The sequence below is a fragment of the Neoarius graeffei genome, chromosome 5 (genome assembly GCF_027579695.1).
Source record: "Neoarius graeffei isolate fNeoGra1 chromosome 5, fNeoGra1.pri, whole genome shotgun sequence".
In the NCBI taxonomy this organism is placed as follows: Eukaryota; Metazoa; Chordata; class Actinopteri; order Siluriformes; family Ariidae; genus Neoarius; species Neoarius graeffei.
Window position 1 is genome coordinate 55182854 of NC_083573.1, and position 26276 is coordinate 55209129.

A 26276-nucleotide genomic window follows, 5' to 3' on the forward strand; every position below is an offset into this window, starting at 1 on the left:
CTTTACCCTGATCTGTATTGTCTTTGAAACAAGATGCTTCTATGTCATATCCATTTGAATTGTTCTGCACTTTGTATATATTCTTATTTTAATAGTGCACTATTTGTGTACTAATTTAGCCATATTTGCTTATATTTAAATTAGAATGTACACCCATCCACCTGCTGTTTTATGTAGTTATCTAATCAGCCAATCCCTTGACAGCAGCACAATGTATAAAATCATACAGATACAAATCAAGAGCTTCAGTTAATGTTCACCTCAAACATCAGAATGGGGAAAATTGTGATCTCTGTGACTTTCACTGTGGCATGGGTGTTGGTGCCAGATGGACTGGTTTGAGTATTTCAGAAACTGCTGATCTCCTGGGGTTCTCACACAACAGTCTCGAGTTTACACAGAATGGTGTGAAACACAAACAAACAAAAATAAAATAAAAATTTTTTTAAAAAATTGAGCGACAGTTCTGTCTGTGAATGGAAACAACTTGTTGATAAGAGAGGTCGGAGGAAAATGACTAGATTGGTTCAAGCTGCAGCAGAAGAGCACATTGGGTTCCACTCCTGCCAGCCAAGAACAGGAGTCTCAGAATCAAGAACAAGTTCCTATTAAAGTGGCCGGTGAGTGTATATGAAAAATCCAAATTCCTCAATAAAAATGTATTTCATGTATATTTGTAGAATAGGTACTGTTTATTTCTGTAACGTTTACCATAAGACAGTAAAAACAGTTTCGAATAATACTGCACATGTAATGCTCCATAATCAAGACATTTAATGCAAAGTCTGAGGATTCTGATCTGCTGATTTCAGCTTTGCTAAAAGATATATTTAAACAGTTATGTTAACCTTTTTCCTAATCATTTGCACAAGCCCTTATTTCTTCTTGATGAGTCAATCAAGTAGTCACAGTGTGCCGTCTAAAAATAAAGCATTTTCCAATATGAATGGTTGTAGGATCACAACAGGTAGTATGAATAATAATCTCATTCATCTCATTATCTCTAGCCGCTTTATCCTGTTCTACAGGGTTGCAGGCAAGCTGGAGCCTATCCCAGCTGACTACGGGTGAAAGGCGGGGTACACCCTGGACAAGTCGCCAGGTCATCACAGGGCTGACACATACAGTAGACACAGACAACCATTCACACTCACATTCACACCTACGGTCAATTTAGAGTCGCCAGTTAACCTAACCTGCATGTCTTTGGACTGTGGGGGAAACCGGAGCACCCGGAGGAAACCCACGCGGACATGGGGAGAACATGCAAACTCCACACAGAAAGGCCCTCGCTGGCCACGGGGCTCGAACCCGGACCTTCTTGCTGTGAGGCGACAGCGCTAACCACTACACCACCGTGCCGTCCATGAATAATAATAATAATAATAATAATAATGACAACAACAGCAGCAGCAGCAGCAGCAGTAGTTCTCAGCAAAAAACATTTATGGAGGAATATCAGTCAGTGGTGGCTTGACACTAAATGTATTCATCTGACAGATGTCTTTATCTGAAACTAATTACATGTAAGGCTGTGTACAATTCAGGAATGGAGCTGAGGAGCAAAGGACCTGGGATTTAAACTCAACACTGTCAAGCCACAACTGACCGAGAATTATAGTTCTGCTCTTTTTATACATCAAGAATCCATCTAACCCATAAGACTGAGGAGGAATAAAAACATGATCCATCAGTGTGAACAATGTGCCTGTCCAGCTGATAAAGGTCTTTAGTTCTGTAGTAGTAGGACTACAATACATCAGGGAAGCAACTTAATTTGCATCTGGAAAATTGGAGGAAACACATTTAAATGTTAAACTGTTCTACTTCAGTGTCTACATTACAACATCTATGTAAAAAAGGTTGTTCCTTTTCAGCAGTCAGCAAAATAGAATTAATTATTACAATTTTATCATGTAGCACACTTTCAAGCAGGTTCTTTGAAACTATAAGTCAGCAATCACTGGTATCAGCCATCCTCGTTCCACAATGTATTTCTGCAAAAACAGTTATGAACACCAGTACCATAACCATGAGTTCCTTGGGAAGTAATGTAAATGTATGAACATCCACTGGTTGATCTATGGCTACACTGTCTCCCAGCAGGTTATGGGTAGGCTAATCATGATTGTGATATGAACAGAGTAGCTATATGCTTTGAAATAGTCATAGAATGGGCAGAAGTAATAATCATCACTAAGTTTCAACGGACCACAAACATCAACATCAGAAATATAAAAACTACGGGATTTGGTCAAATGGGGAAAGAAATAAACACACTGTGGTACATTTCATCAGATAAACAAAAATATAAAAACAGGCTGACGTAGAGCTGAAAGAATTAAAAAGGGCACCAGAAATCCTACACTGGATCACAGTAGTAAAACTCCAAAAGCACTTTTAGAGTCTATTTTAGATGACACACATCTACTCAATAAAAATGAACTGAACAGAGACACTAATAAAGTAAAGTAATGAAAGATGTGGTGACTTAGAATGCAGCCTACACTGCTGCAGATAACATTTTATTAGTTTTCTTTTTACTACTACTACTAATAATAATAATTTAATTCTCATCTCATTATCTCTAGCCGCTTTATCCTGTTCTACAGGGTCGCAGGCAAGCTGGAGCCTATCCCAGCTGACTACGGGTGAAAGGCGGGGTACACCCTGGACAAGTCACCAGGTCATCACAGGGCTGACACATAGACACAGACAACCATTCACACTCACATTCACACCTACGCTCAATTTAGAGTCACCAGTTAACCTAACCTGCATGTCTTTGGACTGTGGGGGAAACCGGAGCACCCGGAGGAAACCCACGCGGACACGGGGAGAACATGCAAACTCCACACAGAAAGGCCCTCGCCGGCCCCGGGGCTCGAACCCGGACCTTCTTGCTGTGAGGCGACAGCGCTAACCACTACACCACCGTGCCACCCTAATAATAATTTTATTATTATTATTATTATTATTTCAGCTTATGTCTGAAGATCTACGACTTTAACCTGTGAGAGTGTGGTGGAGTGCTGTTGAGTTCAGCCAGGAGTATTTCCAGTTGTGTTGCCGCTTCTTAAACTAGATAATACCAAACCCTCTGTCCTGAGTTTTGCTATAGGTGCATTACTGTAATAAATCATACAAATGAAATGTTTATGGTTTAAAATAGATACTGTATGTCGTCTTCTTTTTCATCCCATAGCCAGCAAGGGCTGTAGGGGCACCACTGGTGACATTTGAACAGTCCATTATTGGTGTCTAGGGCATTTAAACTTGGCAGAGCCCATCCCTCTCCAAGCTTGATCAATGGGCAATTTAGAGTAGCCAGTTAGCCTAACTGCATGTCTTTGAACTGTGGGGGAAACTGACACTCGGAGGAAACCCATGCAGACACGGGAAGAACATGCAAACTCCACACAGAAAGGCCCCTGCTGGCCACTGGGATTGAACCCAAAACCTTCTTGCTGTGAGGCAACAGTACTAACTGCTACACCACCATGCTGCCCAGATACTGTATGTACTACATGATATACTTCATTTACTGCAGGACTATGGAATAGCTTTGCACAGCCTCAGGCTCAGGTTTGATAATAGCAAATGAATTCCAGCATGTAAAACTATTAGCCAAGTCTAAGAACAATGACACCATGTGTTTGTCCAAGTACAGCATCCTTCCAATGGGCTAGGATGCTGTACACACAGGGAATAAAATAAATCACTATCAGTCTGGAAAGCATACTGACTGATGATGTTAGTGTGTGACTGTGATCGCTGTTTGGGGAGGAAGAATATCCTTCTCTTACTGACCTCACATTACAACTAATGTGGGCAAAGTGTAAACAGCAGTTTCTTTAAATTATAGGCCATAAATTGAGAGATGTATAACAGTCATGAAGTAATGGTCATGCAATGGAAAACTGTAAATTTGCCTTGAATTTCTTCTGTATTTTGCAATTCATATCAATTCTGGTACATACTCTCACATTTTTGTACCTACTTCAGCCACTGGATGTAACTGTCCTTTGCCACCCAAAATGCAGTGTTTTCTTATAGGTTTCATTTCAGCAGCCTTCTTTCTGAACCTCATCAGTAAAGGTGTAGCTACATGTTGATGAAGAGCAGAGCTTGTGTCTTAGCCAGTGTCAACTGTGCTGGCAGGATCATCTAATAATTAAGCCATCATCAGAAACATTCTTGATGTTCCTGTCAGCACATCCTACTTGTGGCCTGGCTGAGTGAAAGGTAAGACTGTGACTCAACAATGCAACATATTCCCAATCATAGCAAATGGCCTTCTCTTTCAAGACGTAGAAATATAGAAAATAGCACTTGAATTAGCCTGGCTAAAATCCTTCCGCCAGGTGGTGCTGTTGTATACAGAAATGCACATTCAGCCATTTCAGTCGACAGTGAGGAAATAAAGGAAAAATTCTCTGTGTCCATGATTAAGAGCTCAAAATAGGGCGTTTGTGATGTTCTAAGTGTAACTACCTTTGAAGTGGTTATTATTATTTGTATTATACCTTGGGGTTGCATTTATAGCATTTGGCAGATGCTCTTATCCAGTGCAACTTACATTTATCTCATTTATACAACTGAGCATTTGGGGGTTATTTGGGGGCCTTGCACAAGGGCCCAGCAATAGCAGTTTGGCAGTGACAGGATTTGGACTTGCAGCCGTCCAATCAGCAGTCCAACATCTTAACCACTGAGCTCCCATTGCCCTTGTGTTGAATTTGTGAATCTGACTGGTCAGAATGTGTTAAAAAGGAATAACTTCATCTTGTGGATGCTCAAAAACCTTCACTATAACTAGAAACAGTTAAAATGAACAACATGCCATTCATTAATAAATTTAAATTTGTTCTTGTTGACAAAATGGTTGTTGCTGTGGTATCAGATGAATAAAACAACTGTTGTATCAAACCACCCCATCTTTGTTTATTTTCCTGTAACAACATGCTACTGAGTACGTTTTATCCTTAGGCTACATAAATAATCCTGTCAATACAGGTAGTATTGTAAAAGTGTGTGTGTGTGTGTGTGTGTAAGACATACTTTTTCCTCTCTAGTTTGTAGTTCATAAAAGTTTGCAGGTTTTGGTGCAGCTAGGCAGCTTCAGGCAGAAAAATAGACTTTAAAGTAAGAACAAGATGAAACCAATTGAATACAGATTCACTCGGGCTGTCCTAGTTTTAACTGGAACCAAAGGCAGCTATAAGATTACGGTTCGCTTTGGCACTGACTTTGTGCTAAAGCTCTGTTTATAATAAAGCTGAGCATATCTACTGAGTAGTGTGGACTGTCAGGCTACTTGTGGTCTGCGAACTGGGATCCTGCCGAGTAAATAAATGTAATCTCCATTGTGAACGTTCCAGTTACACCACCAACCTCCTTTCCTGGATCTGTTACAACACAAAAATAATTTACATGCCATTATTATAATCAATTATGTGACCACACATGATGGCAATACCTTCGAAAATAACCTTGGCTTGATGGAGGCATTTTCAGTTGAAATTAAATACCCACTGTATTATTTGGATATAATGGGTATATAATAAAGTGGTGAAATAACAGCTAAGCCTCTGGTGTACATGAACAAAGACTGCTTGTGTTTAACAGTAATATTTATGTTTTATATAAATTAAAAAAAAAAAGTGGTGTGGGCAATGTTTCATCAGGAAACACTGAGCCTATGGAAAAAGGAATGGTATACTGGGTAAGTATTGAGCACAGGAGATCCCCCCATTCTACACTTTACTAATTTTACAAACAACAATTCCAAAAAAGTTGGAACGCTATGTAAATAGAAACAAACAAAAAAATACAATTATTTGCAAAACCTTTTCAACCTATGTTCAATTAAATACAATACAAAGACAAGATATTTAATATTCAAACTGATGAGCATTATTTTTTGGTAAATATATACCCACTCTGAATTTAATGCCAGAAACATGTTAGAACATGTTTGTTGGAACAGAGACATGTTTACTACTGTGTTGCATCACCTTTTCTTTTAACACTCAGTAAGCATTTGGGAACTGAGGACATTAATTGTTGAAGTTTTGAACATGAAATTCTTTCCCATTCTTGCTTGATATATGACTTCAGTTGCTCAACTGTCCAGGGTCTCCGTTGTCATATTGTGTGCTTCATAATTCACCACACATTTTCAGTGGCAGGCAGGCAGGCACTCTTTTACTACTCTGCCATGATGTTGTAATGCATGCAGAATGTGGCTTGGCATTGTCTTGCTGGAATAAGCAGGGACGTCCCTGAAAGACTTTGTCTTGATGGCAGCATATGTTGCTCCAAAACCTGCATGTACCTTTCAGCATTAATGGTGCCTTCACAGATGCACAAGTTACCCAGGCCATGGGCACTAACACACCCCAATATCACAGATACTGGCTTTTGAACTTTGTACTGGGAACAATCTGGATGGTCCTTTTCCTCTTTAGCCCCAAGGACACAACATCCATGAGTTCCAAAAACAATTCAAAATGTGGGTGCCTCAGATCACAGCACACTTTTCCACTTTGTGCCAGTTCATCTCAGACAAGCACAGGCCCAGAGAATTCAGCAATGTTTCTGGATGTTGTTGATATTTAGCTTTCACTTTACATGGTAGCGATGAACTGTGTTTATAGACAACGGTTTTCCCAAGTGTTCTTGAGCCCACGTAGTAAGATCCTTTTCACAACCATGTTGGTTTTTAATGTAGTGCCGCCTATAGGAGTCAAAGGTCATAGGCATTCAATGTTGGTTTTAGGCCTTGCCTCTTACATGCAGAGCTTTTTCTGGATTCTCTGAAACTTTTGATGTCATGGATTGCCAATGGTGAAATCCTTGCAACTGTATTTTGAGAAACTTTGTTCTTAAACTGTTGGACTATTTGCCCATGCAGTTTTTCACAAAGTGGTCCATCCTTGCTTGTGAACAACTGAGCCTTTCCAATTAACTTGTTTACCTGTAGAATGTTCCAAACAAGGTGGGTTTTTTTGAGCATTCCACAACTTTCCCGGTCTGTTGTTGTCCCTGTCCCAACTTTTTTGGAACATGTTGTAAGCTTCAAATTCAGAACGAGTGTATATTTACAAAAAACAAATTTGATCAGTTTGAACATTAAATATCTTGTCTTTGTATTGAATATAGGTTGAAAAGGATTTGCAAATCATTGCTGTTTTTATTTGTTTTAAATGTTCCAACTCTTTTGGGATTGGGGTTGTACCTCAAAAGTCAATACTACACTATTCTTGCATGCAATCTTTCAAGGTCAGTGTTAGATACAGGGAAATGTTTATGAATGGAAATTATTACACAAAATCAGCTTGTTTAAAAGAGTATAAATATACAATGTTTAGGATACGTACGGTCAGCTATAATAAAAGCTTTTTAATTATTTTCTGTTGTGCAAGTCTGACAATAGTATTGGTGTCAGATAATCTGGATTTTCACGGAGTCTTAACTGCTGGTGCCAACTGATTCTTGACTCTATTGAAGTTGAAACAGGGGATTTGATCTCTATTCATTCTGCTTTTTCAGCCTTGAAAGCCTCCTTCATGTTCATTTGCTCTGAAACGACTCCACATCCACTATTTAAACTTATTAGTATAAGATGGTGCTTTTGATCTACAGCATTAAAACATTTTAGGAAGGCAGCCAAATTGCAGTGTACAATGGTGTTTCTTCTCTCCACACCATATCAAAACAGTGAAGCTGAGATATTTTACCTGAGGGCCAGAACCCACATAGTGAGTGGCACATTCGCAGCACGCAGAGTAGAAACCTAATCCAATCGATGCGCTCTTTAATAGGCGTTCTGAATGGTTCAATTCCTGTTTGTGCCCTCAAACACTTCTGGTTTAGTTGATGCAAGAGATAATAAAATTGTCTGGATCTTAAGACAAGTTTAAATCTGAGCCTTATGGGGTTCATTTTCCAAAAACCATATTAAAAATGTGTGTTTTACAGAATGTCAACGATAAAGACACCATGTGAAGCCACAATGCGATAGATAACATACTATTTATGCAATATATGCTTCTCATTGTTGTCCAGCGCGATGATGGAGAAACACACACACACACCAACTATGAAGCAACACAAATGACTTTTGATCAGAGACCATTTTGCTGCATTATTTGGCCTAAAGACAGCTGTCTTCTCAGAGACATTTTAACTACTTTCACTGTCTCAAAAAGAAGTGTACAGTTTGATGGAAATAAAACTTTCATACTTTAAAATGTTAATAAAGTCAGTGTACGATTCACCAGAAGATGTAATTCTTTTCACATTCCAACACCAGGGGCACGTTAAAGTAAATGTATAACTTCAAGGCAGTTATTTAAAAGGCTGAAAGTATTTTTGCCAGCTACAGTTAGCTTTGTTCTGCAGCTTCTCTGGCACACTGCCATCCATTACATGAATAACAATGACTCGATGTACTCCATAGAAGACTGATTTAAAAAAAAACAACAACTCTGACTCACCACATATGTTGGATGAGACTATAAATTAAAGATACAAGTAAAGATTTAATGAGATTCAGAGGCTTTTATGCAATGCAAAGTTTAACTGACCTTTAGATGCAAATGATCTAAAATATACAAGATCTTGCAGTTTTACCTTCACTCCCACTGCACTATTTCCCAAGCACCACTTAACAGGTCTGTATGATCAGTACTCTTCAAACCCAATGAATCATTCCTTGTTCTTTGTGAACAGTCTCATCATAATTAGTGTTACTGCTGGATTTCAAAACAAAACATCACATGCTTTCAAGCTCAGAAATTGAAAGCACTTTCAGGTCATCACTTGGATTGGCCAGGAACGTCAACAGAACATAGCTCTGTTAGGAACAAGTAAGATCCAGTAGACTTAGGCTACGTTTACATTAGACCGTATCTGTCTCGTTTTCTTCGCGGATGCACTGTCCATTTACATTAAACTGCCTGGAAACGGGAATCCGCCAGCGTCCACGTATTCAATCCAGATCGTGTCTGATCCGGTGCTGTGTAAACATTCAGAATAGGCGGATACGCTGTGCTGAGCTCTAGCTGGCGTCTCATTGGACAACGTCACTGTGACATCCACCTTCCTGATTCGCTGGCGTTGGTCATGTGACGCGACTGCTGAAAAACGGCGCGGACTTCCGCCTTGTATCACCTTTCATTAAAGAGTATAAAAGTATGAAAATACTGCAAATACTGATGCAAATACTGCCCATTGTGTAGTTATGATTGTCTTTAGGCTTGCCATCCTTCCACTTGCAAGTAGTAAGTGATATGCGCTGGGATCACACACACAGCGGCTCAGTCCCGAATCACTGCTTGTTCACTTCACTTGCGTGCTCTGTGAGCTGCGCAAGGCCGGAGTGCGCACCCTCCAGAGGGCACTCGCTGTTCAGGGCGGAGTGATTTGGAGCGCAGGATGCCTGCGGAGCCGAGCGTATCCGTGTATTGGTATTGCTGTGTGCACGCAAATCGTGTATTAGTGTTGCTGTGTGCACACTAATCGTTTTAAAAACGTTAATCTGATGATCCGCTGATACGGTCTAATGTAAACATGGGCTTAGGCCAAGTTTACATTAGACCGTATCTGTCTCGTTTTCTTCGCAGATGCACTGTCCGTTTACATTAAACTGCCTGGAAACGCCGGGAAACGGGAATCCGCCAGGGTCCACATATTCAATCTAGATCGTGTCTGGTCCGGTGCTGTGGAAACATTGAGAATACGCAGATACACTGTGCTGAGCTCTAGCTGGCGTCGTCATTGGACAACGTCACTGTGACATCCACCTTCCTGATTCGCTGGCGCTGGTCATGTGACGCGACTGCTGAAAAACGGCGCGGACTTCTGCCTTGTATCACCTTTCATTAAAGAGTATAAAAGTATGAAAATACTGCAAATACTGATGCAAATACTACCCATTGTGTAGTTATGATTGTCTTTAGGCTTGCCATCCTTCCACTTGCAAGTAGTAAGTGATATGCACTGGGATCTCTCACACAGCGGCTCAGTCCCGAATCGTGGCTCGTGCACTTCACTCGCGCGCTCTGTGAGCTGTGCAGGGCCGGAGTGCGCATCCTCCAGAGGGCACTCGCTGTTCAGGGCGGAGTGATTTGGAGCGCAGGATGCCTGCGGAGCCGAGCGTATCCGTGTATTGGTGTTGCTGTGTGCACGCGAATCGTGTATTGGTGTTGCTGTGTGCACACTAATCGTTTTAAAAACGTTAATCTGATGATCCGCTGATACGGTCTAATGTAAACCCCACCTTAGGCCCTGTCCACACGGCAACGGATTCAGGTGAATCCGATAAAATTGTTTATCGTTTCGGCCTGGCGTCCACACGGCACCGGAGTTTTGGGTGCCCCAAAACGAAATCTTTTGAGAACGGGTTCCAGAGTGGAAAGATCTGGCAACGGCGCCGTTGCGAAGTCGTCTGGATGAATAGAACGGATTTGTTTACGATGATGTCACAACCACATGTGCTTCACGCCGGGTAGAAGTGTAACGAACTCAATGCGAGTTGTCAACAAATCCTATAACTTGGTTCATGAAACGCGCTTACAAAATATTTTCACTGTGAATATTTATTGTGTAATGGTGCAAAGTGAGAGAGAGAGAGATAATAGCCCTTAGGGCAGAGTCAATCCCGCCAGCAAAAATAGGTAAAAAAAAGGAGCGATCTCACCTCTTCAGATGCTGGTTTAAGTCCTACAATACATTCCTCAAAAAGGGCGTAGAAGAACAAATTAATCCATCAACGTGTAGCATTCAATTTATTCCGGACCATTAAAGACGCCGCCTTCCGCGTAGAATCATACGTCATCCTCGCCACCATATTGGATGGGTCAAAGCGGAGAATAAAGATGCCTCATTCATGTGCTGCATTTAACTGTACCAACAGGTTTACCGTCCAAACGAGATCACATGGGATTACCTTTCACAGGTGAGACTGGAAAAATACTTTTCATTGTATTTGGTCATTATAATGTAATTTTGTACATCCACACGACAACGAGATGTTATTAAAAAAAATATCGCGTCCACATGGGCAATGGATCAGTAAAATTAATCCAGGCAAATTAATAATTAATCCAGGCAAACTGGAGGCTCAAACAGAAATTCAAACATCTGGCTTGTTTCCACAGGTCACCCTCTCTAGTATCCTTAGAAATCCTGGACTTGTATTTTTCACATAAAAAACAGAAGTTCAAAGCCTTTATCCATCTTTCCCTCAGTTTCACCAGACAGGCTGCTCTATTTGCAGTTTGATACCAGGTCCATCCATCAACCAGTCAGCATTGCAACTAAAGAGTCAGAACTCTTATTAGGAGGAGAAACAATAGTGAAATTTTCACCAAGATGTGGGCTCAAGCATACATTGTTTTCACCAAGTGGGTTATCACTGTTTCTAATTTAAACTGAAAACAATGCCATAAACAGTTGGCTCAGTGTTAAAATGAGCTGATGCTACTTCTCTTTCCTATAGTGGTCAAGAGCAAGTTTCTTTTTTAGAGTTAAAAAACAACAACAACTGCAAGTGTGATATTGCAATTATACAACAGTTCTATCAGCATGAAATAAATATTGCATAACTGACATTTCAGACACAATATGGCCAAATATTTTGTTCATTTTTTTCTGTCAACAAAAATAGTTCCCAAAGGAGCCACAGACTTCATACATGTCATGCCAACACAGACTGACAGCCTGAAGTAAGTGGAGTAACAGTTTCAGTGCAATTAACTATTACTAGAAATGGTATTTTATATAGCAAACACAAACAAGCAGAGTAATTAACAGTGAACAACTGTGAAAACAAGCCATGCCACATGCAGAATGCCTGCAACTAACAAGCATAACACAACATCATGAAACTGACACCTTGTGCTATGGGCCAGGAGAAACCAGGAAAAAAGATTTGATAAATATTTTATTAAACCCAAGCAAAATAGAATGTGGTCAGCATGGTGGCAGAGTAAAAAGAATTACCGTATCACAGCTCCAGTGTTCAATCCTGAGCCAAGGTAAACAGCCCTAGGTGTGAAAGAATGTGTAAATGGTGGTGTACGATGGACCAGCTTACCATTGGGGTGAATTCTCTCACCTTACATTCAATATGATCAAGATACGCTGTGGACCCACCACAACCCTGATCAGGGTAAAGTGGTTACTGAATGTCAATGAGTGAAATGCAAAAAACAACAACAACAAAAACCCCACACAACACCCCACACCTACTGAATTCATTGGGGGACAATAAACTTGCTATGAAATTAGGTTACATCTTAAAGACTCTGTCACATGCAAAGAAATACTGTAAATAAAATAAAAATAATAATGAGAAATAAAAATATTTAAAAATAATGAGATTCAATGCTTCTACATTTAAGAAACTATAAAGAGCAGTAAACAGCAATCAATGAAATAAAGTCAATATTTGCTCTAAAAAAAAGAAAGAAAATATTAGTCTCAGGTACAAGTTGTTTAGTTTTATAAAGAAATTAGCGAACATGTTTTACTTAGCATCTTGCAGAACAAGCCAAAGTTCTGCTGGAGGCTTTGACTGTCACACTTGCTTCTTATTTTTTTCAGCAAAACCCAGAAGACTTCATTATATGTTTTTTTGTTTGTTTGTTTGTTTTTTGTCTGAAAAGTGGTCTCATGTAATATGCTGCTTTATAGACATACAAATATTTTTCTGTAACATTTGTAACTTTTTTTTTTGCTGGAAAACTAATATTTGGGAATCTAAAAATGGTGTACTGATTCAACGTAGACGTCATAAAATAAAAATCTATAAACGTTTGTACTAAAAAAAAAAAGGTGATTAAGACTTATGCACAGTACTGTATAAACACAAGAGTTATGGCAGTTCGATCTCTTTCCAATTAGCTTTACTTGTTTTGAAAGGTGGTTTCCTGTAACCAACCCTAATAAGGAACAGCAGCAGTCACGTAATCCAAGACATCACATATTTCAATGTAAACCAGCCCTGATGACAACCAACATAATTATATGCCTAAATATGGAATTGTGTATTGTAAGATTGTCATTTTTTCCAGGAGAAAACTAAAGCACAGTTCACAGAATTAGTCTACTCCTGTGGTCAGCTAACCAAATTCTACACACACACACACACACACACACACACACACACACACACACACACACACACACACACACACGCGTAAAAATGAGCATATATTTTTCAAAAACCAAAATTTCTCAGTTTCAACATTTGATATGTTGTCTTTGCATTATTTTCAATGAAATATAGGGTTTCCATGATTTGCAAATCTTCATATTCTGTTTTACACAGTGACCCAACTTTTTTGGAACTGGGGTTGTAAAATCTGTGCCATAAAAATTAAATGCAAATTCCAAAAGCCTAAATAAAATAATTCCTTTTGGTCAGGTATTCCCGTCTGTTATGGTGGGCAAGAGGAAATGCCCAATGATAAATTTAAGAACTGTTATCTGGGAAGCATTTCATCAAGGTCTGCCACAACATACGACACCACAGCCCACACAGCTGAACACAGATTCATCTCAGCTGGGTTCTGCACGGTCATTGTGTCAGCCTCAGTGTGGTGGAACCAGAAGTACTTGCTGTCTGCTGTATGCAGGCTGGCACCTAGACAAGAGAAACATGGCCCAAAAATTGAATGAAAATAATCAATTTTCAAGTTGTAGTGCTGAAAGTGAACTAAATTATTTAAGATCATATCAGTAGCAAAAAGCACATAAAACAATTTAGGTGCTTGTATCACTTTTTTGCCTTTCAGTACCACTGAACATATAATCCCATCTGAAAGTATTGGATCAGTCAATTCTTTCGTTTTTGCTATACAGTGAAGACATCTGGGTTTAAGATCAAAAGATGAATATCAGGCAATAGATCAAAATTTCAGCTTTAATTTCCTGATCTATATCTAGATGTGTTAAACAACTTTGACATGGCACCTCCGGTGCCAGATGACCCAATTTTTTCGTGAGCAAAAGTATTAGAACTATATATGAAATATAGTCTTAGTCAATAACCCTTAATATTTGGATGCATATACCTTGCATACAGACTTTTCCAGAAGCTTGTCAGTTGTTTTCTTTGGTGGTTTCTCACTTCAGTCTCATCTTCAAGAGGTGAAATGCATGCTCAATTGGGTTAAGGTCTGGTGATTGCCTTGGCATATCTAAAGCCTTCCACCCCCCTTGTTGCTTTGTTGTGTTGGCAGTGTGTTGTGGGTCATTGTCTTGGTGCATGATGAGGTTCCCAATTGGACTGGATGCATTTCTCTGTAAATTGGCAGACAATGTTTCTGAAGTCTTCTGAATTCATTCTGCTGCTACCATCATGAGTTACATAAATCAAAAGTTAGTGAGTCTGTTCCAGGAGCAGCCATGCAAGTCCAAGCCATGACACTACTACACAGTGCCTGACCAATTAGCTCATAATTTTTGGATGATGAGCAGATCCTTTCTTGTTCCACACTTTGGCCTTTCCATAACTTTGGTAGAGGTTAATCTTGGTTCCAAACTTTTGTGCCTCATCTCTGCATTTCTTCACAAATTCCAATCTGGCCTTCTGATTTTTACTGCTAAGGAGTGGGCTGAATCTTGTAGTATGGCCTCTATATTTCTACTCTAGAAGTCTTCTTCAAACAATGGATTTTGATACCTTCAACATTTGCCCTGTGAAGGTTGCCTGTGAGGTCACTTGCTTGTGGTTTTCTTCACAGCTCTCACAATGTTTGTCATTAGTTGCTGTTTTCCTTGGCTGACCTGTCTGGTTCTTAGTATACCAGTGGTTTCTTTCTTTGTCAAGACATTTCTCCAAATTGCTGTATTGGCTATGTGCTGACCAATTTGGGAGAATTCTGTTGGGACATTTGACTACTCTTCTTGGCAGGATTGGTCGAGTTCAATTAAATTTGTTTCCTGGCAAGGTCAGGGTTGTGGTCAGGACTTTGATAAGGCCATTCCAAAAGCTTAAAATGTTAGCCTGTTTTATCCATTCCACAACCAGCTTTGATATGTATTTGAGGTCACGGTCTTGTTGGAACACCCAATTGCGTCCAAGTTTCTGATGGTTTGAGGTCATCCTGAAGAATTCTGATGCACTCCTCCTCTATTATTCCATCCACTTTGTGCAATGCATCAGTTCCACTGGAAGCAAAATAGCCCCAAAGCATGATGCTACCACCACCATGCTTAACAGTTGGTAGTGTGTTCCTTTGCATCTCTGGTCATTGAGGCCAAACAACTCAACCTTTGTCTCATCAAACCATAAACCTTTCCTCCAGAAGGATTTTTCTTTGTCCATGTGGTCAGCTACAAACTTTAGTTGAGTTTGAAGGTGTCAATTTTGGAATAGGGGCTTCTTTTTTTTGGATGGCAGCCTCTCAATCCATGGCAGGCTTGCATCTTGGTGGTTCCTGACCATCTGAACCATTTCCTTTCAGCTGAGGGTGACAGTTTGGGTCTTCTTCCAGCAAAGTGGCCACACCTCCCAATAACTTGTACTTGCACACAATTGTTTGAACTGATAATCTTGGAATCTGCAGTTGTTTAGAAATGGCTCCAAGAGACATTCCTGAGTTGTAAATCTATGATCCTCTTTCTCGGATCTGCACTGAGCTCCTTGGACTTTCCCATTATATTGTCTGTTGGTCAATCCAATGCTGTCAAACAAATGCTTATGTTGGCACAGAGAAACTACCAGCTGATAAACAAATGGTTTTTTTATGTTGCCACAGAGAAGCTACCAGCTGTAGTAAATCATGATCACTAACAGGAAGTTATGAGGCCTTGGCAAGTCAAAAGACACTTTGGAACCTTCAGAACCACTGAAGTAATAATCTAAGTGGGTGTGTGTATATTTTTCACCCTGTATGTATAATATTGACCCTGTGTTGATTTCTGAAAACCCAAAATAAATTAAAACTTGTGCACCAAATTCTTTTTTTTTTAATTAAGGATGTATGTTGTACAATCATTCTGCAACAGAAAAGTAACAGTTCGAAGAAATCACTGAAAGGCCAACGTTGCCATGCCGTTCATATCCATGATGATATTAATGTCCCTGTATGCAAACTTCTGACTGCAGCTGTAGATGTAAATATCAGAAAATGAATTCTGAAATTCTAATCTATTGTCCCATTCATCTTTTGATCTCAAACCCAAATGTCTTGAGTGTATATAAAAAATAATAGAAATGGCCTTGCTGTTCTAGTACCATCAGAGGAGACGGTATCTGCTGGTTTCATTGTTCTTACTTAGAACTGCCTGAGTCACTGAGCTGCATGTCATGTGCCTGAAGTTCTCACTTAAAGGATTTGATGACTGAAAGGTCAACAACCATCAAAAGGTTTCCGATATGTGCTGCCTTAGTCATATTCACTATGTATCCTTTTACATTGTAAAGCTCATTTTTGAATCAGACCTTAAACATAACTCAATCTCTCTCTCTATCTCTCACACACACACAGAGTTTGAGGAACGTTTTCCAATCTTCACTCAGTTGTTTCCATTGCAAGAATGGATGGGAAAATGGAAGAACTGCCATCAAATGCACATGTGTTTGTAGTTAAAGAGTTCTCCAGTTTCTGTACCATTTCCAGATGGGAATCTCTTCATCCAGAACCCTCAGCTATTCTTGACGAAATGCAGCAAACAGTCATAAGCTTCACAAACACCACTTAGAATAGGATGTTTTGCCACTGATTTTAGCTGTATTCTGTACAGTGGAGGGGGGGGGGAATCATACCACTGAACACAATCTCTAAATAGTACAACGGTGGAATAAAATGTTTGTGCTCATTAGGAAGGGAGATTAAGGACTTGTCATAATGCTCAGGGTGTTTGTAGAACAAGGGTGACTTCATCAGGCACTGAATAAATTCCAAACTACCTTAGCATGCTATAAGGAGTGAGGGGAAGGAGGGAAAAAAAAACACCACATACCACATTCCCTATTCACTACAGCAAAGAAATGCTCTTGCCCATTGCAGGAAAAACACTCTAGAGTATGCCTGAAATATTGCAAAGTATATTCACACAAAGAATGAGCAAAAATCCATCTCAACTCTGTCACTCCACGGAGCTGAGCATGTTTGGACAGCTGGATGTTGGTGTGACTCATTTGTTTAAACATTTTGGTTTGAAACCACTGCAGAGTAGTCTCTATACATTTCCTCACTGACCTTGTATGCTTCACATTTTCCAAAGACACTGACTGATGTCAAGGATATCTATTTGCTATCAGTAGAATGACATTTTGTACAGCAGGGAAAAAAGTTGTTTTTTTGTAAGGGTTCATTCAAGACCAGCCTTCAGAATACTTGTACTGTACTTCACAGACAGGACTTCACCATGACTACAGTCAAATAGCAGAAAGCAAATCCAACAAGCCAAATACAAGTTAATTTGTAGTCATGGCAACAAGACTGATAAGAACTGAAAAAAGGAGACAATTTCCTTTAGCACGGGAAAGCTAAATAGAAAATAGCACAGCTAAATAAATAAATAAATGGGATACAAATTTTTATTTTTAAATATTCTATTGAATATTATCAGAAATATTATTTGAAGATTAAACACACCCAGGATGTCCCATTTTACTGAGTTGCTTATATAAAAATCAGGGGAATACAAAAATCACATGAAAGGGGTTGAAACATGCTATTGGTTCCAGGTGCAATACAGATTCAAAACCTTTTCAAAAATCATAAACAAAATGTTCTGTTAAACATACCTAATTTTATATTTGTTCTTTCAGAGCACTTGAGTGACAATAGAAAGGCGTTCGCACTATCTTTGGGAGATCGCATTCAAATCCTGACAATGCCATAGCCATCTGTGAGCAAACAGTTTTTCACCAGATAAGGAAAACAGAATCTACTAGCTGGTAACAATTATTAACCAAATATGTGACCATAATAAAACACTCACGGCAAGTTTTAATCAGACTTGAAAGGCATATTTTATTCCATGGGTGCCTCAAATTCAAAAACCAACTTAATTCATGACAGAAATAACAGCACTGGTGCAGCTCTGAAAAGTGCTTCCACTGTGTTTGTTGGGTATAAACGTACTTGGACCTCGAATAAAGGCTCTTCAAATGCGTCAGTCTAACAGCACCCATGTGAATTAGAGGAGAGCTCAGATTCTCCCCAAGTATTTAAAGCTTTTTATGAAGGTAATTTTATGGTTCCTTGCCTGATCTTAATTAATTCCGGTTCTCTGGTCAGTAGATTAGAACACAGTCCCTGAGGTTATGACTGACTGGAGCGCAATAGCTTCTTCACACAGATAAAATGTCTAGCATATGTAGACCAAAAAACATGCAAAATTATCTGTGACGTTTAAAAGAACAAAAAGGTTATTACTTTTACTGTCACTGGACAGAAGAAATTCACGTTTCTCTTGAATCAGTATTACTGGAGATAAAAGTTTATGGTTTAGGGAGTTGGAAACATTTGTAAAGGTTGGAGTAAAATATAATAGCTTATTAACCAAAATATTCCTTTTATTAACTTTTTTCATTTTTAATAACAATAAGCTTTTTCTTACTAATCATTTAGGAATATTTGTGAAGGCTGTAGTCAGGATTAAACAAAGAACTACCTCAATTTACTTCTCTTTTCCTTTTGCTGTTGGCAGTTTGTAAAAAGCACTTATATCTTGGTGAAACTATTTGTACAATCAGTCACACTACAGCTCGTTCCCATTTTGGATCTGCTTTTTTAGGTATTTTCATGACAGTCAAGCTGTGTTAATTACGGTGACATCGCATGCATTCCTATTATTGCATACATCATTCCTTCTGCTGTCTAAACAAAGCAGTTACAGCAGTAACTCTCATAAGTCAGTATGCCATATGATATTCTGCTGTTAACATCATGCATGAACTTGCCTTGCTCTGTTCATTCACAACAAGCACAGTCCCTGAACTTTCTGATTGCACCCATTACATAAATTAGCAGTGTAATACACCAGAGGGGCAAAAAATTATGACAGAGCAAAAACAAACTGTGGTAGCATGACCTTAGGTAATGACATAAGCCGAGAGACTTATGTTCCTGAGCACTTAAAATAAATTTAAGTAAGGTCATTTTTACTGTAAATTTGGAATAGACCAAGAACCAGGTTGCACAATTACAATGCATAACTACTGATCATATTACCAATTGTTCACAAACTGACCTGGTACTCCAGCCTGCATCCACATGTTTATATCAGTTCCTTCTCCATGTTTCTCCAGGGATGTTACATTGATGGGTGCCAGCAGTTTCATTACTTCCTTCATGATGGCTCTGGCTTTGTCACTGCCAGTGAACTGCAGTCCAACTGGGGCAAATGTGCCCATATCAGACTCCATCACCATGTCAAAGTTTGAAATGTTTACCTGTAGAGAGATGAAGTTTCGACTGTAAAATGCAAGGGGAAGATCATATTTTTGGTGTAGTACCAATCACTGAATCAAGCCTTTATTAGATCTCTGGTCATGTCTACTAGTCTTTATAAAAATCAATGGACAGTGTGCTAGTACAAATTATATTCAAGAGAGTAAGCAACTCTTTAAAACCACAGGACAGCAACAGAGAGGCCACATGCTGTTTTCATGAACATATTCACATGTTTCAAACAAGCCAAGCGAATTCTTTCAAGTTACTGCTGTTTAATAGGCAGCTCAAGGTCTCACTAGTACAATCTGCACATTCAGATGTTGACCTTCACAGTGTACCACTGACTGAATGAGAGACTGTTTGCAAGAAATTAGAGAAATTTAGACACACTAATTTGATTGACTGCAGATGTCTACACACACTAAAATAAATAAATAAATAAATAAATAAATAAATAAAAACAGCTTCAAATTTTGAAACATTTAATATGGAAGGTTCAAATAAAGGTGGCTCCCATGGCAAGGAGTAAAGACAGCAAAATTGCCCATGCTCTCTGGGTGGGAGGGATGGTGTTTGCCTTCACCACCAGTTTGGAAGTGATAGGAGAGAGTTAGCTACAGTAGGGGGAGGGAATTAGCAAGACTAAATTGGAGCTCCCGCCCAATAAATAAATAAATAAACACACACACACACACACACACACACACACACACACACACACACAGTATATATTTATTTGTGTGTGTGTTGTGGTCCAGTAGTTGAGTATGAGCATCATGCACATCATATAAGTCATACTACAAATAAAAATATGAGTACTTTGTGCTGTTGGTAGTACTGCATAGCTCCTACTCCCCCTGCTTCCTCAGCAGACCACAGCACAACCCTCAGTGTCCTCTTAGGACGCAGCCCTATAGACCAAGAAATAGACAGTATGAGACAACTACAGATCATTTCACTTTTCTTTTATAACTAAACATTGCATAAGCCAACATTAGTCAACTTGTTCAGTGAAGTCGAAAATGAATAGTAAAATGCCATTGTACATTATCTCAAACTATAATTCAGCAGAAGACCCACAAAATTATACAGGATGACCATGCATATATATTTTTTTTTTACTGGAAGGACAAGCTTCCTTGAGCATTTTGCTCAAAATTGTGTCAGAGTCCAAGAATGGCCTTATGGCAGAAAAACAGGCTAGAGCAGAGTAGGTCACCTTCAGCAGCTGGAGCATTATGGTCAAATCTACCCATTCGACCTACATCTCTGGGCTCACACAAGAGAGACAGGATTTCAGTCTATTAGAACAGTATGGCCTTATAGTTCAAAAGTAAGATGTAATGTTTACTGGTTACGAATAGTGAATGCCAATGTTCAAGTTATAACAGCTGAAGATGCATCTTGGATGCTGTATGTGGTAAGCTTTAGTCAAAAGTGTAGTTTTTCCAGTGGAACCTGTGGATTAAAATACTAGTCCTAATAGCTCTAGAAAAGTTTCACAAAGGTGCTGCCAACTGTACATGCACGCGCATACATAGCTGCTAAGACATTTTGCCAAAATATACAGGACTGTGCAAAAGTCTTAGGCACCCTATTTTTTTTTCATACAAACTTTGTTATAGATTTCTATTTTATGACTTCTACATTATCGAGTCTGTACAAAAACATTTTAGAGTTCCAAACGTTTATTTTCCAGCACAACATTAAATGTTACAGGGAAAAAAAGGTTTGTATCTGAGCAGCATATTACATAAGAGAGCACTTTTCAGATTAAAAAAGAAAACATAATGAAGGCTACTGGGTTTTGGTGCAAAATTAAGAAGCAAGTGTGACAGTCAAAGTGTCCAGAAGAACTGTGGCTGCTTCTGCAAGATACTGAGTAAAACCTACAGCTCATTTCCTTATAAAACTGCACTCATTGTACCTGAGACTACCATGTTTTTTTTTTAAGCAAAAGGTCGTCTCACACCAAATATTGACTTTCATTTATTGTGGCTTACTGTTGTTTATAGTATTTTTTCATGTTTAAACATTTCATTTCATTATTTTTAAGCCATTTTTGCTCCACAGCATTTCTATACATGTGCCGAAGACATTTGCACAGCACTGTAGGTTTATTTTATTCTTCATCTTAGATTAACTTTATGCAATGGATTTGAAGTTTCAGAAAATTTCGTTGGAAAATTCTGAAATGCAGCTTTTGTTTGTAATGTAGAAGAGAATGAAAATATGTTTAGGACTACATCCTCTAAACTGTTCTTATATTAAAATAAATCTTAACAAGTCTCCATTGGGAAAAGAAAACATACCAAACAGAAGGTAGAGGGTGTAGTTCTAATGTCTTTCTCTCAACCATTTTGGAAGGATAAGGAGGTTTTCATATGCATCAGCTTTCAGCACTAATGCATAAGATTCCTGTCATTATGTACAACACATGTATACAGTTGTGGTCAGAAGTTTACATACAATGACGTGAATATCATCTTGGATATGAATGTCATGGCAATATTTGGGCTTTCAGTAATTTCTTTGAACTGTTCTTTTTCTGTGGCAGAATGTACAGCATAGATCTTTAATTAAAAAAAAAACACTAGAATTTGGTGCACAAGTTTTAATTTTCTTTGGGTTTTCTGAAATCAACACAAGGGTCAAAATTATACATACAGGGTCAAAAATTTACATACGGTCACTTAGATTATTAATTCAGAGCTGCTGAAACTTCCAAAATGTCTCTTATCTTGCCAAGGCCTCTTAACTTCCTGTTAGTGATCATGATTGACTACAGCTGGTAGCTTCTCTGTGCCTTCATAAAAAGGGTTTGTTTACAGCACTCATTGACTTGACCAACACACAGTAAAATGGGAAAGTCCAAGGAGCTCAGTGCAGATCTGATAAAGAGGATCGCAGATGTACCCAACTCCAGAATGTCTCTTGGAGCCATTTCTAAACAACTGCAAATTCCAAGATCAGTTCAAACAATTGTATGCAAGTTATTGTGAGGTCTAGTCACTTTGCCAAGCCACTTTGCTTCAAGAAAACCCAAACTGTCACCCTCAGCTGAAAGGAAATTGGTTTGGGTGGTTAGGAACAACCTGGGAACCACCATGGCACAGCCCTGCCATGAACTGGAAGCTGATGGATCACTGTCTACAGTTCAGATCACCATGGACTAAGAGGCTGCTATCCAAGAAATAACGCCTTGCTCCAAAATTGACACCTTCAAGCTTAACTAAAGTTTGAAGCTGACCACACAGACAAAGAAAAAGCCTTCTGGAGAATAGCTGTATGGTCAGATGAGACAAAGATTGAGTTGTTTGGCCACAATAACCACCATGTACAGAGGGACACTGTACCAGCTGGTGGTGGTGGTAGGATCATCATGCTCTGGGGCTGTTTTGCTGCCAGTGGAACTGGTTCATTACACAAAGTGGATGGAATAATGAAGAGGGAGGACTACCTCAGAATTCTTCAGCATAAACCATCAGAAACTTGAACACAACTTGGGAGCTACAACAGGACAATGAACCCAAACACGCATCAGAGCTGGTTGTGTAGGAAAAAGCAGGCTAACATTAAGCTTAAAACAAGTCCTGACTTCAACCCTATTGAAAATATATGGACCGTGCTTATAAGTTGAGTCCATGCCAAGAAAAAAAAACAAAACGCAAATTTAATTGAACTCTACCAATTCTACCATGAAAAATCATAAAATATCCAACCAGAATTATTCCAGAAGCTTGTTCATGGTAAACAAAAATGTTTGGTCAAGGTGAATCTTGCGAAGAGACATTTTACCCAAATATTAGGTGTGCTGTATGTATATTTTTGACCCTGTGTTAATTTCAGAAAACCCAAAGAAAATTAAAACTTGTGCACCAATTTCTAGTGTTTTTTTTAAATTAAAGATGTATGCTGTACATTCTGCGACAGAAAAAGAACAGTTCAAAGAAATTACTGAAAGTCCAAATACTGCCATGACATTCATATCCAAGATGACATTCACGTCACTGTATGTAAACTTCTGACCACAACTGTACATATTTCTTTGAAGCATATTGGTTCAGTAGTCGGAAACATGGATACAATATGATTATACATTTTAGTCTATTAAATCTCTTCTTTAGACAAATTTTGTTTATTCCTCTTTCAGCATTTTTGGCAGTGAATGCAATGATATTTGCTTCTTTCTTGAGAGGTTGTTGCTGCATTTAAACATAAAAATAGCCAAACGTAGCCAATATAAACCCTTCTATATTAAGTGCAATATCTCTCCTGCCGCCGCCCCCCCCTTCTCACCACCTTTTTCCCCCCTTCCTTTCTTCCCCATATCTTATTCTTTTTATATTTGTATATGTAAATACTTAATTTATTTTAATTTATCTAGAAGCTTTCTCCATTTCTTTTCTCTGTTTATCTGTAATGATACTGCTGGAATCTCAATTTCCCTGAGGGAACCCGCCCAAAGGGATCAATAAAGTTTTATCTAATCTAATCTAATCTTCTATAGACTACATAGGAGTCATTTATTCCATTATTTCATGACAATAATGATATGCTATTGTATTTCTTTAAGCACTGTAAAAGAACACTGACTGACATACAAGCTGGCACCAAATGTAAATTTACAGCTCATGAGACACCTGCATGAGATTGTTGTCTGGGGAAAAAAAATGCTTTCAGAAGGAATGTTATTTAAAAGTACATAAGATTTAATATTTCCATCAAACAAGTTCAATTATTCAAAAATAGTTCACTGATTTTTTTTTTTTAACTCCAGTAATTAAATTTTAAAGCTAACCAATATGGTAAGCTATTAGGTTTAACAGTGTAGCCAAAATTTGTGATCATTAATAAATAATTAATTAGGCAGCTCCTCTCTTGCCAGAAAAAAATTCTGACGCATTCACCTAGAGAGAGAGCACATCTACACAGCCAAATTCTTGTATTTATGATGGTCCAAATTCCACGCAGTTAAGTGTAGCACTGTTGCTTACTGGCTATTTCCATCTTCATTCTCGAATCCCAGGACTGCAATACTCTGCTAGCAGATTCTTACCCAGGTCTTTGATGAGAGACAAGGCTTCCCAAGAAATAGCCACTCCACCTCCATCATCCATAGCCCCCTGTCCTACATCCCAACTGTCCAGATGGCCACTCAGCAAAACAACCTGAAGAGAAAAACATATCAACATGTCACAAATATCCTTTTTTGGACTGGAATTACTGTGTTATGATTAATTTTTGAAACGTGTTTAGCTGAGCCACAACCACATAGGTAATGCTTGAATCCAGCTAGTATGAAATATAATTCAACTATGAAAAAAAATACTTTTTTTCTCTCATAAAATTACTCCTTTTCCCCCTAAGCAGACATTCCTGTTAGATGGTGAGACAATCCTTCATGTTTTGGTGAGACCAAAGATTATGGAAGCTTTGTAATGCTATTGAAAGATTCACCATTATCCTCTCATTTTTGAGGCTAAAGTGACTTATCAAAAAGGGCCATCCTTTCTGCTGAAGGATGCTCATGATTTACATAAACATGTCACCATGCAGAGAGACAGTAATGCATGCAAGTACATTCTTTATTTAAAAAAAAAAAAAAAAACCTCATTGAGGATACAGGAAGCATTAAAATAAGGCTCTAAAAGCATCATTAAGGAAGTGCAGAATTTTCAGGGCTTTAAAGGCGCTAATGATAAAGGGGAAGAAGATAAAACCAAAAGACATTCTCTCATCTGTCAAAATTGTGCTGTCAACACAAAATGACAACTTCTTGTCTTCGTTTGATTTATGGTTACTAAAACTTTCTACAGGTCACAACTGCATTTCTTCAGAATGATCACGTCAATCTAAAAGGGGAACTAAAACTCATGTGTCAGATGGTCTGATGTCTCCAGAAGTGGACAGGACCACAATAAAGTAAATAGGATCAGACAAATGATAATCATACACTAATAATTTCCAGAACGCATGAATTTAAAAAAATAAATAAATAAATAAATAAAAACAGTTGTTGAAAAATTGCCTGTAGGCTTGTCTTAAGGTACTGATGCTACAGTGCTCCAAGTAAGGAATAAAACATGAAGGAGCATGCTGTTATAAGAGAATAATCAACAACAGGATACTGTGATGTTGCTACCCCAAAGCTGCATCTTTTCCTACAACCCTACAAGTGTTTTAGTACTCCTATACCACAGCAATTTGCCAACACTAACGATTTTTTACTCATTAAGGAATGACGACATACCTTTTATCCCTTTAGTTACATTTAGTGTTATGGAATAGCCAAGCAACACGTTAGTTCCTCTTATATCACTTGGTTCCTGTTATGAGAGATGAACAATTTTTTCCTCATGCTCATCATACTCTCTTTTTCTTAGTAAGAAACAAAAAACAGAAATTCCTCTGTACTGAAGACTCTTCCATGTCAGAAAAATTAAAAGAAACAGCTTTATCTTTACAGTTACAAAGCACCAACAATAAAGAGTCCTTCAAAAAATGCTAAATAAATATCCCTCACAAAAAAAAAAAAAACCCCTCACTATATCAACAGTTACACATTTTTTTAATCCATTTATTATTTGGTTTAAATTATGTGGTGTGTCTGCCAGACAAGTCCCTGTGTAAAGTGCTATAGAAACAACTACACATTACAAGTGCATTAATATAGACCAGCATTTCTATTAAAGGGGAACAGAGGGCAATATATAGAGTAAATATAACAATAAAACACACATTGACGAACCTTATTCAAGACTTACAAAAGTTTTTTGTTCTAAGGTTGGAAAGTTATAGTGTTTTGAAAGTAGCTCGAGCAAACTATTTCTGCAGTTTGAACAGCCCGCC

General features: G+C 38.5%; 1 protein-coding gene across 2 annotated transcripts in view; it reads right to left on the minus strand.

The window, feature by feature from the left end:
- Positions 1–11937: 11937 nt before the first annotated feature.
- LOC132886886 (carboxypeptidase Q-like) overlaps positions 11938–26276 on the minus strand; it is a 35986-nt gene continuing 21647 nt past the window's right edge. For both annotated transcript variants that reach the window (XM_060922084.1, XM_060922083.1), the window contains exons 5-8: positions 24484–24595; positions 20244–20335; positions 19222–19423; positions 11938–13654 (exon numbers count right to left, since the gene is read on the minus strand). In XM_060922084.1, coding sequence (XP_060778067.1) covers positions 13494–13654; positions 19222–19423; positions 20244–20335; positions 24484–24595 — 567 coding nt within the window. In that variant the 3' untranslated portion in view covers positions 11938–13493. The remainder of the gene's footprint in view (positions 13655–19221; positions 19424–20243; positions 20336–24483; positions 24596–26276) is intronic.